The sequence below is a fragment of the Martes martes genome, assembly GCF_963455335.1.
Source record: "Martes martes genome assembly, chromosome: 4".
In the NCBI taxonomy this organism is placed as follows: Eukaryota; Metazoa; Chordata; class Mammalia; order Carnivora; family Mustelidae; genus Martes; species Martes martes.
The window spans coordinates 17,071,331-17,086,671 of record NC_137891.1 but is presented as its reverse complement, the minus strand read 5'-3'; the positions used below and the strand labels follow the sequence as shown (position 1 = coordinate 17,086,671).

General features: G+C 46.3%; 1 protein-coding gene across 1 annotated transcript in view; it reads right to left on the bottom strand.

The window, feature by feature from the left end:
* Positions 1-2,154: 2,154 nt before the first annotated feature.
* The window catches only part of DERL1 (derlin 1), a 29,545-nt gene continuing 16,358 nt past the window's right edge, over positions 2,155-15,341 (bottom strand). The window contains exons 3-8 of the mRNA XM_080802436.1: positions 13,248-13,312; positions 11,989-12,015; positions 11,320-11,415; positions 10,254-10,306; positions 8,355-8,465; positions 2,155-4,469 (exon numbers count right to left, since the gene is read on the bottom strand). Coding sequence (XP_080658562.1) covers positions 4,328-4,469; positions 8,355-8,465; positions 10,254-10,306; positions 11,320-11,415; positions 11,989-12,015; positions 13,248-13,312 — 494 coding nt within the window. The 3' untranslated portion in view covers positions 2,155-4,327. The remainder of the gene's footprint in view (positions 4,470-8,354; positions 8,466-10,253; positions 10,307-11,319; positions 11,416-11,988; positions 12,016-13,247; positions 13,313-15,341) is intronic.

Genomic DNA, 15,341 nt, shown 5'->3' with positions numbered 1-15,341 from the left:
TATTTATTTCACAGAGAGAGACACAGTGAGAGAGGGAACACAAGCAGGGGGAGCGGGAGAGAGAGAAGCAGACTTCCCACAGAGCAGGATCCTGGGATCATGACGTAAGCCGAAGGCAGGCGCTTAACAACTGAGCCCCCCAGGTGTCCCTGTTCCACTGCTTTTTTAAAGTATCTGAACTTTGAATCCAGTCTTCCCAGGATCTCCAACCTCTCCTGATATCCTCTTCCAGGGAACTAGGATTCCGCTGTATGAACAAGTTCCCTAAGCCTCCTATGAGACTGGACCATCAGCTTTCTCTCTGAACAGGCCAAATTCCCACCCAAGCCATCACCCCGCCAGCAGAGAGAACACACCCTGAAGATAGAGAGCTGGTCCTAATTGCATCTGCCCAAGCACTACTCAACAGACACCGAGTTTTTATCATAGATATAATTTGTATAAATATATTTACATAAGAATATTCTTATATTTGAAATTTATATATTTTTAATTTTTTTCCCTTTGTAAATCACAAGGCAATTACCCCCAGGGATGACAGAAAGCTCATTTATGCCTTTAGCTAAAGTTTCCGAACTTTCTGCCCTGCCTTTGGCCCGGCGAGAAAATCACCTTCTCTGGTTGTTTCATGCCAGATGCTGACCTTTGGCCTCCACAAGGGCAGAGTAGCCACGGAGGTCTTAACTCAGAGCTGGGTTCCTGTCTGGCCTTCGGCACCTTGTAGCTGCTTGACCTTCAGTGCCTTAACCACTCTGAGTCTGAAGCCTCCTCACCTGGGATATGGGGATAACAACCCCTACCTATTAGGGTCACAAGTCAGTTCCCGAACCCAGCTGGATAGCAGAATCCTCGCAAACTTTCAAAACATGCAGAATGAGGGGCACCTGGGTGGCTCAGTGGGTTAAGCCACTGCCTTCGGCTCAGGTCATGATCCCAGCGTCCTGGGATCGAGCCCCGCATCGGGCTCTCTGCTCAGCAGGGAGCCTGCTTCCTCCTCTCTCTGCCTGCCTCTCTGCCTACTTGTGATCTCTGTCTGTCAAATAAATAAATAAAAAATTAAAAAAAAAAAAAACATGCAGAATGAGAGCGATTCGAGAAATGTGTACCCTTAAAAAAATCCCGAGTGACTTATGGACAGGTAATCTGGGAAGTATAGATCTGAGGCTGACGTTCCTTGATGCGGAAAGTACCTGGCGCATTCAGTACCCAGGTGTGCTACTGAAAACAGGATTCTACCTACCAGAGTTGGGAGGGAGAGGGGAGCACATGGAAAACCATTCCGGGCTTTCACCGTATGCATAAGGCCCTACAGATCATGACTCCCTCCCCTAATCCCAGTGACAACCGCCACAGCCACTCTGGAAAGCAAACAAGTCAACGGGCAGGAAGCACATGTCTTCTCCGCCCCACCTTCTGAGATACTAACAGTGTAAAGTCCAAACAGAGAAGACTGGCTTTTTCCCCAGGTGAACCGTTGCTATTAAGTTAATGCCGAGAATTTTAAGGGGGAAGGGACCTCAGAAACAGAGCTGCCACGAATGGAGCGGCGGGCAACCCACATGGCCTATTCGGTCAGTGTTACTCAAAGGCAGCTTAGAACACATGATACTGGCGATATGCTGTCCCCTGAAATGAACAGGATCATTCCTTCCTTTCTGGAATTTCTCCAATACCAGGAGAGGGGTGCAGTGTCGCTCCTTCTTGTCACCCCACCTTGTGATGAATGAAAGGGCCCAAGGCCTGGCATACAAATGTGGATGGTTCATGGTCAAGAAAAAAAGGCTCAACTGAGGTCATGGCATCTGCTTTCCAGTCTCTAGATCCTCCTAAGGCAAGGGATTAAACAAATTCCATAAAGTTCCAGGAGTCAGACCCATGGGCTACAGAAATGCCATAAAGCACACTAGAACTGGAGAGGACTCCTAACTCAGTGGTCGTTAAAACTCGAAACCCAGAGATTCTGCTTCCAGGAATGACTCCTACAGCTGTTCCCCAACATGTGAACAGAAGTAGATACTAAAATATGCTGTGTCACTGGGCAGCAAGAAACCTGGGACGCTCCTAAATGCCCGAGAGAGAGCTGGTTCCAAAAGTTACATAGTAATCCAGAAGAGGTAGCACAGTAGGTACACGGAAACTGAAGGCAGGCAACCGTCGTGTTGTACATTTTAATTTACAATTTTTACCAAGAAAAAGGCTTAGTTACAAAAGGGGAAGTTCTTTATACAAAATAGGGATTTTTATTTCACTCAGTAAGAGAATCCACTGGCATGTCTTGCCTCGCCAAATCAAATCTCAAAAAACTCACTTAGCTAAAATTATTTCAAAAAGACAGGTCATCCAGACAAAATTATCAGCTCCCTAAATGTGTTTGAGAAAAAGAATTTAATAAACATTTGGCCTTGAACAGAGGTATTCTACAGAATACTTGTAACCTTTACCGAAACTACTGCTGGGAGGCAGGTGAGGCGTTAAGGGCATACAAGAGCGACGAGCTCACTTACCACGAGAACCTTCTTACACATAGTCAGTTTCTGCCCCTTGTACAATGAGAACCTTCTTACACATAGTCAGTTTCTGCCCCTTGTACAATGAGTGCACATGTGACATCGTAGGAATAATGGCTTCTAAAAGTTTACAAGTAAATTTTATCGTGGCCACAGGTCAACAGCAAAAACATACGACAGTTAACGGTTCAGATTCTCTCTGCCTCCTATTTGATCATATAAATTAAATATGGAGAGGTACACACAAACTTTTACTAAAAACAAGCTGTTTTCAAATCCCCACTTCCTGGTAGAACACACATCACTACCGCTTGGCAGTGGGGGGGCAAAGTAGGGGCATACTGTTAGAGCACAGAGTTTCCTGAGAAGAAACCAATCAAAATGTTCAAAGCCTTTCTAGCAGACTCCAAGTACGGCGCCCATTCAACACTGCTCCTGGCAGGCTGCTTTCAGTCTGAAAATGTAAAATAAGAAACTGAAACACCAAAGCCTTCAAAAAACTTTATTGGGGGATAAGCCTACCTCTGATGGAAGCAGCCCACGTATGAAAAAGACGTTGTGGGTTTTGATGCTGGTCTGATATACATTCCTGACCTATACATTCATGGCTCAAAATAAAGACCATCAAACACAAATGATTCGAAAGCCATTACAACCCCAAGTTATGGGATCCACCTAGATGTGCCTGTATTGGCTCTTAGGATATGATCTCTGTACAGAGGAGCTGCACCTTCCTCATGACTAACCAAAGCATCTGGCCATTAAAAGGGCAGGTGGGGGGGGGGCGAAAATTTAAATAGGGTATAGGGTTCTCCTCTCCACACTATTCAATGAACATATATCTAGAAGGAAAATGAAAATGAAATGTGATCAATGCCCAGGTGTCTCTCAAAGAAGAGCAACTCCCTGTGGCAAATGTGATTTGGAACTTTCTAGAAGAACGCAACCCAAACTACTGTGGGTCCACACAAAACCAGTATGCCCTACACGAGATGCAAAGGGATTATGCCCACCACAGTTCACACCTGGCCCCCCTGCAACTTCACTGTAGTTTTCATCACTTCACTTAAGGAAAAAATTGCCTAGCAACCACCTCATGCCTCACGGACACCGGTCTGTGGCCCTCGCTGACACAGTGGTGCTTTTTTTTATAAGAAGCATCTGCAGAGGTGGCAAATGGTTGTACCAGACACCAGGTCACAGCAATTCCAAAAGCTGACGAAGCTCTCCATCGGCTGGTGCAGTCTTCTCCCCTATTGTTAAGTTCTGCCACCAAAGGGGGGGGGGGGGACATGATGGACAAGTTCTCTGTGACCAAGCCTTGGCAGAAGTCAATAAATAAGAGAGCTTGTCACTGGCAGAACCATTTTATGGGCAACCTCCTCTAGCTGCAAATGCGGGGGCTGGGAGAGGAAGGAGGGAGGCGTGTGTGCGAGAAAGAAGTAAAAGGCCCTTTGTCAAGGGTTTGGTGACCCAACCCCACATGCCCGGCTTGGTGTCAGCAGACCGGGACCTGCCAAAACCCATTATTCCGACGGAAAAGGAAGAGAAGACACCAAAAAAATATAGTCAGTTCTGAAATTTGCACAGTTGATATTTGTTCTTCGTAGCAGTAAGGACTTGAATGAGAATCACGAAACTTGAGGAACACTTATATTTTTCTTCAGGATTTAAAAAATTGTGTCTTGTACTGAAAGACTACATTCAGTGTGGGTCGGGTCCAACAGCGTTTGCTAGAACTCGGTTGTTAAGCACACCCAGCACTGGGAGGAAACTTCATCTGCGTAAAGTGGCCGGTGGGCCGGCCCGAGGCCGCTCCTTCACTGGTCCCCAAGCCGAAAGCCCTGTCCCCAGTTGTGTCTCCCGCCTCCACCGCCGTTCTGGTCCGCAGCTCGCCTCATACTAGCAGGGGGCACGCCGAATCCTGACACCCCTCCTCTCCTGCTGGGCAGCCAGCGGTACCTGGGGTCGGGGGGTGGGGGGGAAAAAGGGAGAAAAGACAACACAATCACTTCACAAAGCGCTCTGGACCCTCCACGTGGCCTCCTTTCTTGCTGTCCCCATGGCATCTCATGGAGTGTATCAGCCCGGGCAGGGCAAGGCCGGGGACGAGGTCTTACCTAACTCTGCCTTTTCAGCGTTTCACTCAATGCCCTGGCCCCCTGCAGTACTCACTTTTCCGGTTTCTTAAATTTACTCCTTTTCCAGCCTAACTCACACTCTAAAAAAATCTGTTTTCTGATCACAAAAGTAATTCAGGCGGAACAGTATGGAAACAAAACTATTACTCCCACAAGCCCAACAACCAGAAGGAACCCCCTGTATATAGCATTTTGACGTATCTAAATGCGGATCCAACGGGATCAAAGCACACACAACAAATTCACGTGTGAAAGCCAAGTCCGCAGCCTGCATGTCGAGGCCCAAACGGCATCTCCACGCCGCCCCTGGGCCCCGCGGCGTACGTCAAGGGGGACTGGAGCTGCCGCTTTGTCTTGGGGTCTGGGCTGTGTTTTCCACGGGATGCCTGACGCCCTCCGGCAGCTTCTCTCCATCGCCGAGATGGTGCAAAAGCTGAAGCCCGGGAAGGGCACCCGCTTTCCCCCTGGCCGGTTAATAAACTAAGAATCCCAGATCAGCTAAGAAAGCTTACACCCTTTTCTGTGTTCTTCAGCGTCTTGCCCTCCTTTGATCCTTAGTAAACTGAGAATGTGTTTAAACCTATTCCAGGGGCGCCTGGGTGGCTCAGTGGGTCAAAGCCTCTGCCTTCAGCTCAGGTCATGGTCCCAGGGTCCTGGGATCGAGCCCCGCATTGGACTCTCTGCTCGGCAGGGATCCTGCTTCCCCCTCTCTCTCTCTGCCTGCCTCTCTGCCTACTTGTGATCGCTCTCTGTTAAGTAAATAAATAAAATCTTAAAAAAAAAAAAAAAAAAGAAAGCTTACACCCTTTTCTGTGTTCTTCAGCGTCTTGCCCTCCCTTGATCCTTAGTAAACTGAGAATGTGTTTAAACCTATTCCAGGGGCGCCTGGGTGGCTCCGTGGGTTAAGCCTCTGCCTTCGACTCGGGTCATGGTCTCAGGGTCCTGGGACTGAGCCCCGCATCGGGCTCTCTGCTCAGCGGGGAGCCTGCTTCCTCCTCTCTCTCTGCCTGCTTCTCTGCCTACTTGTGATCTCTCTCTCCCTATGTCAAACAAATAAATAAGATCTTAAAAAAAAAAAAACAACCTATTCCACTTAGTGACTCAGGTCATGATCCCGGGGTCCTGGGATCGAGCCCCACATCGGGCTTTCTGCTCAGCAGGAGACCTGCTTTCCCCTCTCCCACTCCCTCACTTGTATTTCCTCTTTCTCACGGTCTCTGTCAAATAAAAAAAATCTTTGAAACAAAACAACAACAACAAAAACACCATCTTAAAACAAAACAAAACACAAAAAAAACTATTCCACTTAGCTCCTCATGTTTACAATTGTGCTTGAAGGCAGAGACCGTCACCGGATACCCCCCGCTCAAAGCCCTGACGGCACCAAGAGCAAGCCCGTGAGCGCCACCTTGGCCGTGGCGAAGAGCCTGCTGAGCACAACCGCCTCAGACGGCATCTCGCTTACGCCAGGTGCTGCCTGTGCAGACACTCACCTCCTCTTCCCGCAACCCTACTGAGCGGGCACTATTCTTCGCATCCCATTTTAGAAATGAGAAAACCAAGGCCAGACTGATCGTCAGGATCCCAACCCAGGCAGCCTGGCTCCAGAGCTGGTCCCTGCACTGCTTCCTGCACTACAGGCTGCGAGCCGCGGCGGAGGGGACAAGCGGGGCATCGTTCAGGGGGCAGCTGCCCGGGACTGGAGTCCTCATTTGTTTATATCATCCCTGCTGCCTTCGTGTTCCCGCCAAAACCAGACACTGAAGCCCTTTCAAACAGAAAAACAACTGCGTGCGGAGAAGATCTACTTTTCTAAATGGAATGCAGAACGGTGATCTTAGGGTTCTAGAACTCCCATCTTCCCTTTTAAACAAACACAGCTTTGTCTGTAAATCACAATGCACTTCCAACGCCTGATTTCTCAATATCCCTGATGTGCCAGTACAATAATATTCCTCCAAAGTGTATAATAAAATAAAACTGTTAAAAGCGCTGTCTTGCTTTGCTTCATACTCTAAGACAATATGGAAGCCATCTCCACTGCTTAAATGGATAGTGAAATTAAATGCAAGTAATTACTACAAAAAGACACCCAATTATACATAATCAACAAAAATTTATGGTAATTTCAAAGCAGTTACTGCTTTTGCAAAGAGCTACATTTTGTCATCTGATCTTTATGCAAAATTTAACAGAAGGGCTTTTCCACCAACAGAGAACGCTCAAATGCAAGGCAGGCTCCAGTGTGCCCTTGATTTTGCCACTAGAATCTCATACACTTTGTTGTCTGCAATCGAGAAATGTCTCCAAGCCGGTAAGTCAGAAATATGGCCATTTAAAGTAAAAACTGTTGGCTAGCCACCAAATGACCAAGTTTTTTTTTTTTTTTAATTGATGCATCTGCCATCTGACTTGATAAACGTAGATCAAAAATCCAAACCTGCTGTTATCGTGTCCTTTGATAATTAGAAAGCAGATTGGTCATTTGTTTTTTTTTGCCTGAAGGCAACTCAAGGCTCAGAAGACAAACAAGTTTCTTCCTATGCACTTAAAAAAATAATACTTCTCTGTTTGTATATTTCACAGACGGCTTTCAAAAACTTACCCCCGACTGACAAATGGGGTGGGGGGTGGGGGGGTGCCTCCTCAAGTTTCCCTGCTCTCATTGACCCCTCGGAAGAATGACAAACCGCAAATATTAAAAGGAGCAAGATGTGGAGGGGTTGTTTTTTAAAAGCTTTTCAGGGGAAGCTAGGACTGCTTGTCCCCTACCGGGGATCAGGCGCAACTGTCAGGCAGGGTGCGACACCCGGATGACATTTCACTGGTCCCTTCCTCAACTGCCTTTTGCTTCTGTGACAGAATGGCCAGCAACTTCCACGCTTCAGTGTGTCGGCATCTCTTCTGGCTTGTAAAATCCCACCCCAGCCCCAACATTAGGATTTACTGCCATATTTACCGTATTTATTACCGTATTTATTATGTATTTACCACCACCGCATGGCCAACAGCAGACCTTACCACCTGCAGTCGTGGGAGACAGGGCGCCCCTTGATTTACAGATTTGCGAGGTGAAGCTCGGTGGTTTTATTAAGTCACTCCCCCTGATGATCAAAACTGGTAGATAAGGGGAAGGGGACTTCAACCCAAGTCTGCCTCAGAACCAAAGCAGCACCCTCAACGTCCTCACTTGAGTGAACCCTAGAAGCAGAGAAAGAACCAGCACGCACTTCCTGGGTGCTTGGACTATACGAACCTCGAGTTTCTCACTTTCACTGTGAAAAGTTCCGGATATTTTCTGTTCTATAATAGCTCATAGACAAAGGTTTGAAACTGCTAACCAATGAGTTAACTGAACCCCTTTGCCTCTTCTCTGGCCAATCTCGTGTAGAACCAACGCTGGTGCACTGCGGCCCACACTGGAGCTTCACGCAGTGCCCCACCTGCCCGGCCGAGCTACGATGTTCCCGGTGACACCCAACGTTTGAGTCAGCAGCAGCCCCCAGCTGAAAGGGCTCCACGGAGAAGAACGAGCTGTGACTTTGATCCCTGGCTTCCTGTGACTGTGTGACCAGGGCCAGTCTGTTGGCTCCAATTCCTCCACCCGCCAGAGAGGTAAATGCCGCCCCTCACGGAGCTCTGAGGACGCCTCGTAAGACAAGGGCAGTAAAATGGCTGTTTGGTGAGGAAGAAAAAAAGCACTTACAAAAACTGAGGTGTGGAGAGAAAATTTCTTCCTCCCAAGTCCATCGGGTATCTGAACATTAGGAAGAAATAAAGATGTCCAACAAGATTTCCAATGAGCTCATTGATTACCCTGCAAACAAAGAGTCAAATTAGTTTCAAGACCTGCAAGTGGTCAAGTGAGATGTAGCCAGTTGTAAGCAGTAGCCCAGGGAAGAGAGCCCTCCCGGCGGCCCGCTTCTGGGCCCTGGCGCCTGTGACAGCTCCACAATGAGTCCTTTTGTAGTCTGCGTGGCAAAGGCATTCTGAGGGGAAGGGAAATCGGTCCTGCGGGGGTCCAGCTGCCCTCTGACAGCTCTTCCAAGCCCCATCTCATCCTCAAAATATTGTTTTTGCTATTTCCTGCTTCCAGAGTATAAAGCTGCAAAGCAAGCCTCTGACTGCTTCGGTCGTAAATACTGTATTCGCAAACCTCGGGGCAAATCGGGAGGCTGACAAGAGAGAAACATGGGGACGGGGGTGAGGGGAAGGCAAGGAACGTCTGTTTCCCCCATTCCTGGAGCCACAGCACTTCTCCCCTTGCCTCCCGCATCCTTGAGTGTAAGATATCACGAAGATCACTGAGCATAGCTGACCTTCACCTTGTAATTCTAAAATAAACATTGACCTTCAGGTTTTCCCAGGGCTTACATATAGGCCACTTCAAGGTTTTATAGAGCCACTCCTACTCTCACATATCCTTCTGTGTCTTCTCCTGCCATAGGGGTCCTGCCAGGGACAAATCAACATTGGCAACTACTCCCAGACTCTGCCCTTCTGGGTGGGAGGGCGGCTGTACCACGCTCAGAACTTGCTCTGCTCTAAACAGTCTGTTTGCTCAAGTCACTCATTTCCATCACTACACGGCAGACGTTAGGACCACACAGAGCAAGATACGTCAGACATAGTAAGAACTGGTACTATTAAAATCTGTTAAAACATTTTAAATATTTCGTAGCATAAGAAGTGGGAGTTCACAGAACAGTTGCATCTTGATAGCTTCCTTTTAAAATTCTGACTGGATGCAATAAAGCTTCTCCTCTCAGATCCAATTCCGGGCTAGAAATCTGAGCCTATTTGGCTAAAACTTCTGTACTATCAAACCACTTACAAAACTACTTCCCATCTGAGAATCTGCATTTTGATGACTGGTGAGCAGTCTTTAAGGCATCCTGGAAATGCCTCAGGAATAAAAAAACACGGTAATTTTACACATAGTTCTTAGAGGAGTCAAGTGCAGACACAAATTAAATTAGTTCCTTGTCTGCTCAATCCGGACAATGAATCCAGAATTATTTATTCAAAAACACATACCCAGAAGTACACTGTGCCTAACGATGAGCTAACAAAATAACAACCACTCAACACTAAATGTGCTTAAAGCCCTGCAATTTAATCAATTACGTCAAAATGAAATTACAGTTGACCCTTGAACACAGAGCTGAACTATGTGGGTCCGCTTAGAGGTGGGGCTTTTTGATAAATATAGTATAGTTACATAAATGTACTTTCTTTTCTTCAGGTTTTCTTAATAATATTTTCTTTTCTCTCACCTTATAAAAACGCAGTATATGATACAGTAATACAACACAACATTTGTGTTAACTGACTGCTTCTGCTATCAGTAAAGCTCTGGTCAACAAGGGACTGTTAGCAGTTCAGTTTGGAGAGAGTTAAAGAGTATACACAAATTTCCAACTACGCAAGAGCTTGATACCTCTGGCCCCCATCGTTCAAGGGTCAACTGTATTTCCTAAGTATAAGGTTCCGACGCATCAGTGCTGAACTTCATAAAACTTTAAAATTTTATAAAGATTAGCTAAAGAACAATGGAAGTCTTCAAAGGATTTGCTCCCAATGAAGTAAATCTAGTATCACTTACGAGCCTCCGATGATATAGTTGAATCCGAGAATAACCCAAGGTAAATAACAGGCCTAGGAGATAAATACACACAAACATGAACAACCACACTAAAAAGGACACAGCTGCTAGGCGGCTGGAATGGGTAAAGATACACCGACAAGAGCTTTATATAAATCCTTTGGAAAGTCACTGCAAAAATTTCTCAGACCAATCTAGCATGATTATACTTAAAACTTCCTATCTAATGTTATACTTATTCAGGGGCGCCTGGGTGGCTCAGTCGGTTAAGTGTCCCAATTCTTTGGTTCTGGCTCAGGTCATGATCTCAGGGTCATGGGATTGAGTTCCGCACGCTCCATGGGGAGCCAGCTTGAACTAATAGCCTCCCCGATGAGAAAGCTCTCCAGTTGAATTCAACATTCGAGCCTCTGATTCAACACATCATACCAAGAGCTAAGGGAGCTGCAAGGAACTTCACAAGCTAGTGAAGAAAGGGTTGTATAGAAAGAACTTGAAGACAGAATGTGGTAAGTACTCTAAGAGAAACATAATGGGTTGTAGGGCCCAAAGGCCAAGACTAATTCCAGGCAGGAGACTAGGAAGTATGTTCAGTCCCAACTCAAATGAAGAACAGGTAGGATTTACAAGAGGAAGAAAATTTAAAAAGATGGTACTGGTGGAAAACAGTGAGAGAAGGCACTAAGGGAACTGTCTGGGGACAAAAACAATATGTTTCAGCTAAAGTGTAAAATATGTTAACAGGGAATGGTAAGAACAGATTTTAAGAGACCGCTCCCCACGAGTACCTTTCCTTCCCCCTCTCTATCACACACACAGACATGAGATCACTCAGGGTCACATGTGTGAGAGGCCTGAAGCACAGAGAGAGTGAGAAGAGCCAGCAAAGGATTCCAGGTTGGCTAAAGACAGGCAAGGGACTGAGCCGGGGAGAGGGGGGCTGCCTACGGTACGCTGCTCTGCAGTGACCTCTTCTGGATGAGTGAGAAAGTGCATCTCTGAACTGAAAAGGGATTTTTTTGCAAGGACAAATGAAAAGGAAATTTTTCCAACTACGTGAAAGTACCTTAAATCGTGTTCCAAACCAAAATGATACAATCATGTCTCTGTTCAGCTGGGCCCAGACATAAAGGACTGACATGATCAGAGGAATCATCAGCAACTGCAAAAGAAGTCAACATGTAAAGACATGCCTCCAGGAGCACTCCAACAGGCTCAGCGAGAACCTACTTTTTTTTTAACCTCTCCCCTACAAGCGAATTCTCCTGTGGCTTTACAAAAGCCAAAAAGAAATTCAATCATCAGAATTACAAACTGATCCTCTCAATTAATCAATGATACAACGCATGCTACAAAATCCTAGAATAAAATACAATTATTTTAGATGTATCCAGAAATATCAGGGTCAAGCTTGATTATTTGAAAAAAAAGTAGGCAGTAAAACTTCACTTACTGTATATTTGCAATTAAAAAAATACATATCCACATAATGCATAGAAAATATTAGAGAATCATCACTCTTGATGCCCAAACATAACGAAGAAGCCGGCAATGAGCCAGGAAACTAACAGTTTAGATAATTCATATAAGACTTTCAAAATAAAAGTTGTAATTCTATAATTTCAAAATGCCATGTAATTAACCACAGGGTTAATGCAATTTAAGCTTCTCTCAAAGGCCATTAATTGTAAATCTGAAACATATAAAAGGGCAAACAGTTTCTAGGGACACTTACCTGCATATCCATTGCTAAGCCAGTAATCTTGGTTTATAAGGTTAAAGATCAGAACAAACAAAGCATTGTGCACCTAGCATCAGTTCATTTCATTCCTGTGTTCAGAAAGAAAACCCTTCTAGAGTTCAGGTTGTTTAAAACATCCCAGAACACAAAGGTATCTAATAATCTCCATCATGAATATTCTGTTGTAGTATATGATGACAAGGAAATGAGAGACCCGAGCTGCTCTGGCGTAGGACTCAGTTGGCCCCTTGTGTCCTTTCTGCCTTGCCCAGCGTCTTAGCATCTTGTCTTCAACTGGAAGACAGAGATATCTGCGGCCTGAAACTAACTAGGGTTCTACTCACATCCAGGGCTCCATAGCATGGTGGAGATCCAGAACATTTTTTTTCTTCCCTTAAAGGAGGGGAAAGGACATCCGAAGTGCCACATGTCCTGGCTTGGGGCCAAGTTTCAATGGCCACTAAGCCCCAGAGCAATGTTAAGCTCACCAGCTGGGCACAGACTGAGCCATCGCGCCCCCTCTGCGGCCCTCGCCATCTGCACAGGTCCGCAGCTGGAAGGCTGCTGGCAGCGGGGGCTGTGACACAGAGAGCCAAGCCGGGGCCTTCCAGAGGGACCGAATTACTGTGTAGGCCCTGAGGACCAGGGCAGCAGTGAAGTCAGAAAGGGATGCTGGTTGTCAATTAATTTTCTGAGATGGAGCACAGATTCCAAAAGCTGTCTCATGGCACGGGATCTCTTTGTGCTGCAGTCAACAAGCTGTCACACATGACACACAGAGAACTGGGAACAAGAGGAGGGACAGCAATAAAATTCAACCAAATGTGGAAAATCCGGCAACGGCAAGGGAACGCCATCACTTGAGGGCTCTGTGATGTACGACAGCTTTAAAGTCAAACTTAGACTGAGGCACCTGGGTGGCTCAGTTGGTTCAAGCGGCTGCCTTCGGCTCAGGTCATGATCCCAAGGTCCTGGGATCGAGCCCCGCTTTGGGCTGCCTGCTCAGCGGAGGGAGACCCTGCTTCTCCTCTCCCTCCACCTGCCACTCTGCCCCCTTGTTCTCTCTCTCTCTCTCTGTCAAATAATAAATAAAATCTTTAAAAAAAAAAAAGAACTTTAATTATTTGTAATTATTCACTGCAGCAAACAGATGCAAATACTGTAATTTGAACTGTTGTATGGAATACCGTCTACTTCCCCAAACCTGAAAATAATGGTTTATTTCTGGCCCCAAATAACAGACTGAAGGATACCACGATGCAAATCCAGTTAAAGAGGAGCATGAATAAATAGTCTGCCGGCCTCCCATCAAAAGCTCCTAGAAACAAAAATAAGCCAAATGTCATGGTTCAGAATTTCAGAACAAAGCGACTCCTCTGTAAAGAAATACTTCAGAAAGTTATAGAGAAAGCCAACATGAGAATATTTTTAAATTCCTCCTCTCAAGCAGAAGAAAATCTTTTAAAACATCTAAAACCATGCCCTTGGGGCACCTGGCTGGCTCAGTCGGTAGAGCATGCGACTCTTGATCTCGGGGTTGTGGGTTTGAGCCCCGCGTTGGGTGTAGAGATTACTGAAAAATAAAATCTTTAAAAATAAATAAAACCATGTCCTCAATAAAGCCCTAAACCTACAGTTAAGTTAGCAAGGCTAATCTGTGTTCTCCTAACTGAATTCCAGTAAGGAACACACTTCCCCAACCACCACAGGCTGAAAGACCCATGGGGAGGAGAGTCAGTGCTACAGGCGTCTGAGATCCCACCCCTCGAAGACCTCACAACCTGTCAGCCTCTGCTTCCCGGAGACACATCTGTGATCACTTGGGTAATACCTTCCCCCTCCCTAGACCGTAAGCTCTGATGCGAAAGGAACCACAGCTGCCTTGCCTACCCCTGTGACTCCTCCAGCAGGACTCTGCCGGGAGCTTCTTACTGTTGTGTTATTATTAGACACGCGTGCGCACACGCGTGTGCACACACGCACTACCACTGAGTCTGACCCTGGGCTTTCTGAGAAGATTCAATCTCCTCCTCCCAGCTTACATTCTAGCAAGGGAAAACGAGGCTGGAGGAGAGGAGGAGTGGGGCCACAACCCTTCCCAGAGCCTCTGACTCTGCACCTGAACGCTACATCTGGGAGGTAGAAAAGAAAGGCCCCTTTCCACAGATGAGGACGGAAAGTTAAACATGATACATGTTTACATGATACATAGTCAATTAAAAAGAAACCCTAACAAGTATTTGAAAGGCAGCGGAAAATATCTGTCTAAAAGATAACAAGCGGGGCACCTGCGTGGCTCAGTCGGTTAAGCATCTGCCTTTGGCTCAGGTCATGATCCCAGGGTCCTGGGATCGAGGCGGGCTCCCTGCTCAGTGGGGAGTCTGCTTCCCCCGATCCCTTTGCCCCTCCCCCACACCCTCTCCCTGCTCGTGCTCTTTCTCTAATAAATTTTAAAATCTTTTTTTAAAAAATTAAAAATGGGGTGCCTTGTTGGTTCAGTGGTTGGGTGTCTGCCTTTGGCTTGGGTCATGATCTCAGGGTTCTGGGATCGAGCCCCATATCATGCTCCCTGCTCAGCGGGGAGCCTGCTTCTCACTCTCCCTCTACCTTTCCACACTTGTGCTCTCTCGTGCTGTCAAATAAGTAAATAAAACAAAAAAAAAAAGGTTTTTTTCAATTAATATAATACAAGTTTCTAGCAAAAGTCTCTCTTTCTGGTTTTTTTTTTTTTTAAGATTTTATGTATTTATTTGACAGACAGAGATTACAAGTAGGCAGAGAGTCAGGCAGAGAGAGAGGGGGGTAAGCAGGCTCCCTGCTGAGCAGAGAGCCTCATGCGGGGCTCGATTCCAGGACCCTGAGTTCATGAACTGAGCCAAAGGCAGAGGCTTAACCCACTGAGCCACTCAGGCACCCCAGAAGTTTCTCCTACTTTCCCAAATTTCTCCCCTGGTGTCTCAAAGGTACACTGCAGCCCCAGTGTTGAGGACTCTTACTGGAAGGGGATCCCTACAGATGAATCAGAGCTGAAATTCGAAACACACCTCTGAATTTCAGTAATAGTTGTGCTTCTTCTGATTTGGTTTCAGCTTTGTGATTTCTGTTTTTTGTTTCATTACGTTTTTTTTAAGCAGGCTCCCTGACCAAGGTGGGGCTTAAACTCACAACCTGGAGGTCAAGTGTCACATGCTCTGGCCCTAGGCCAGGCAGGCACCTCCCCGGCTTTATGATTTCTAAGGATTCTCTGGACTGAACACTTTAACTACTGCAATACATAAACTACAGTACTATATTATCTGACAAGTTTGCAACTGGAAACTGACAAACCAACTGGCCTCCAACTGCAG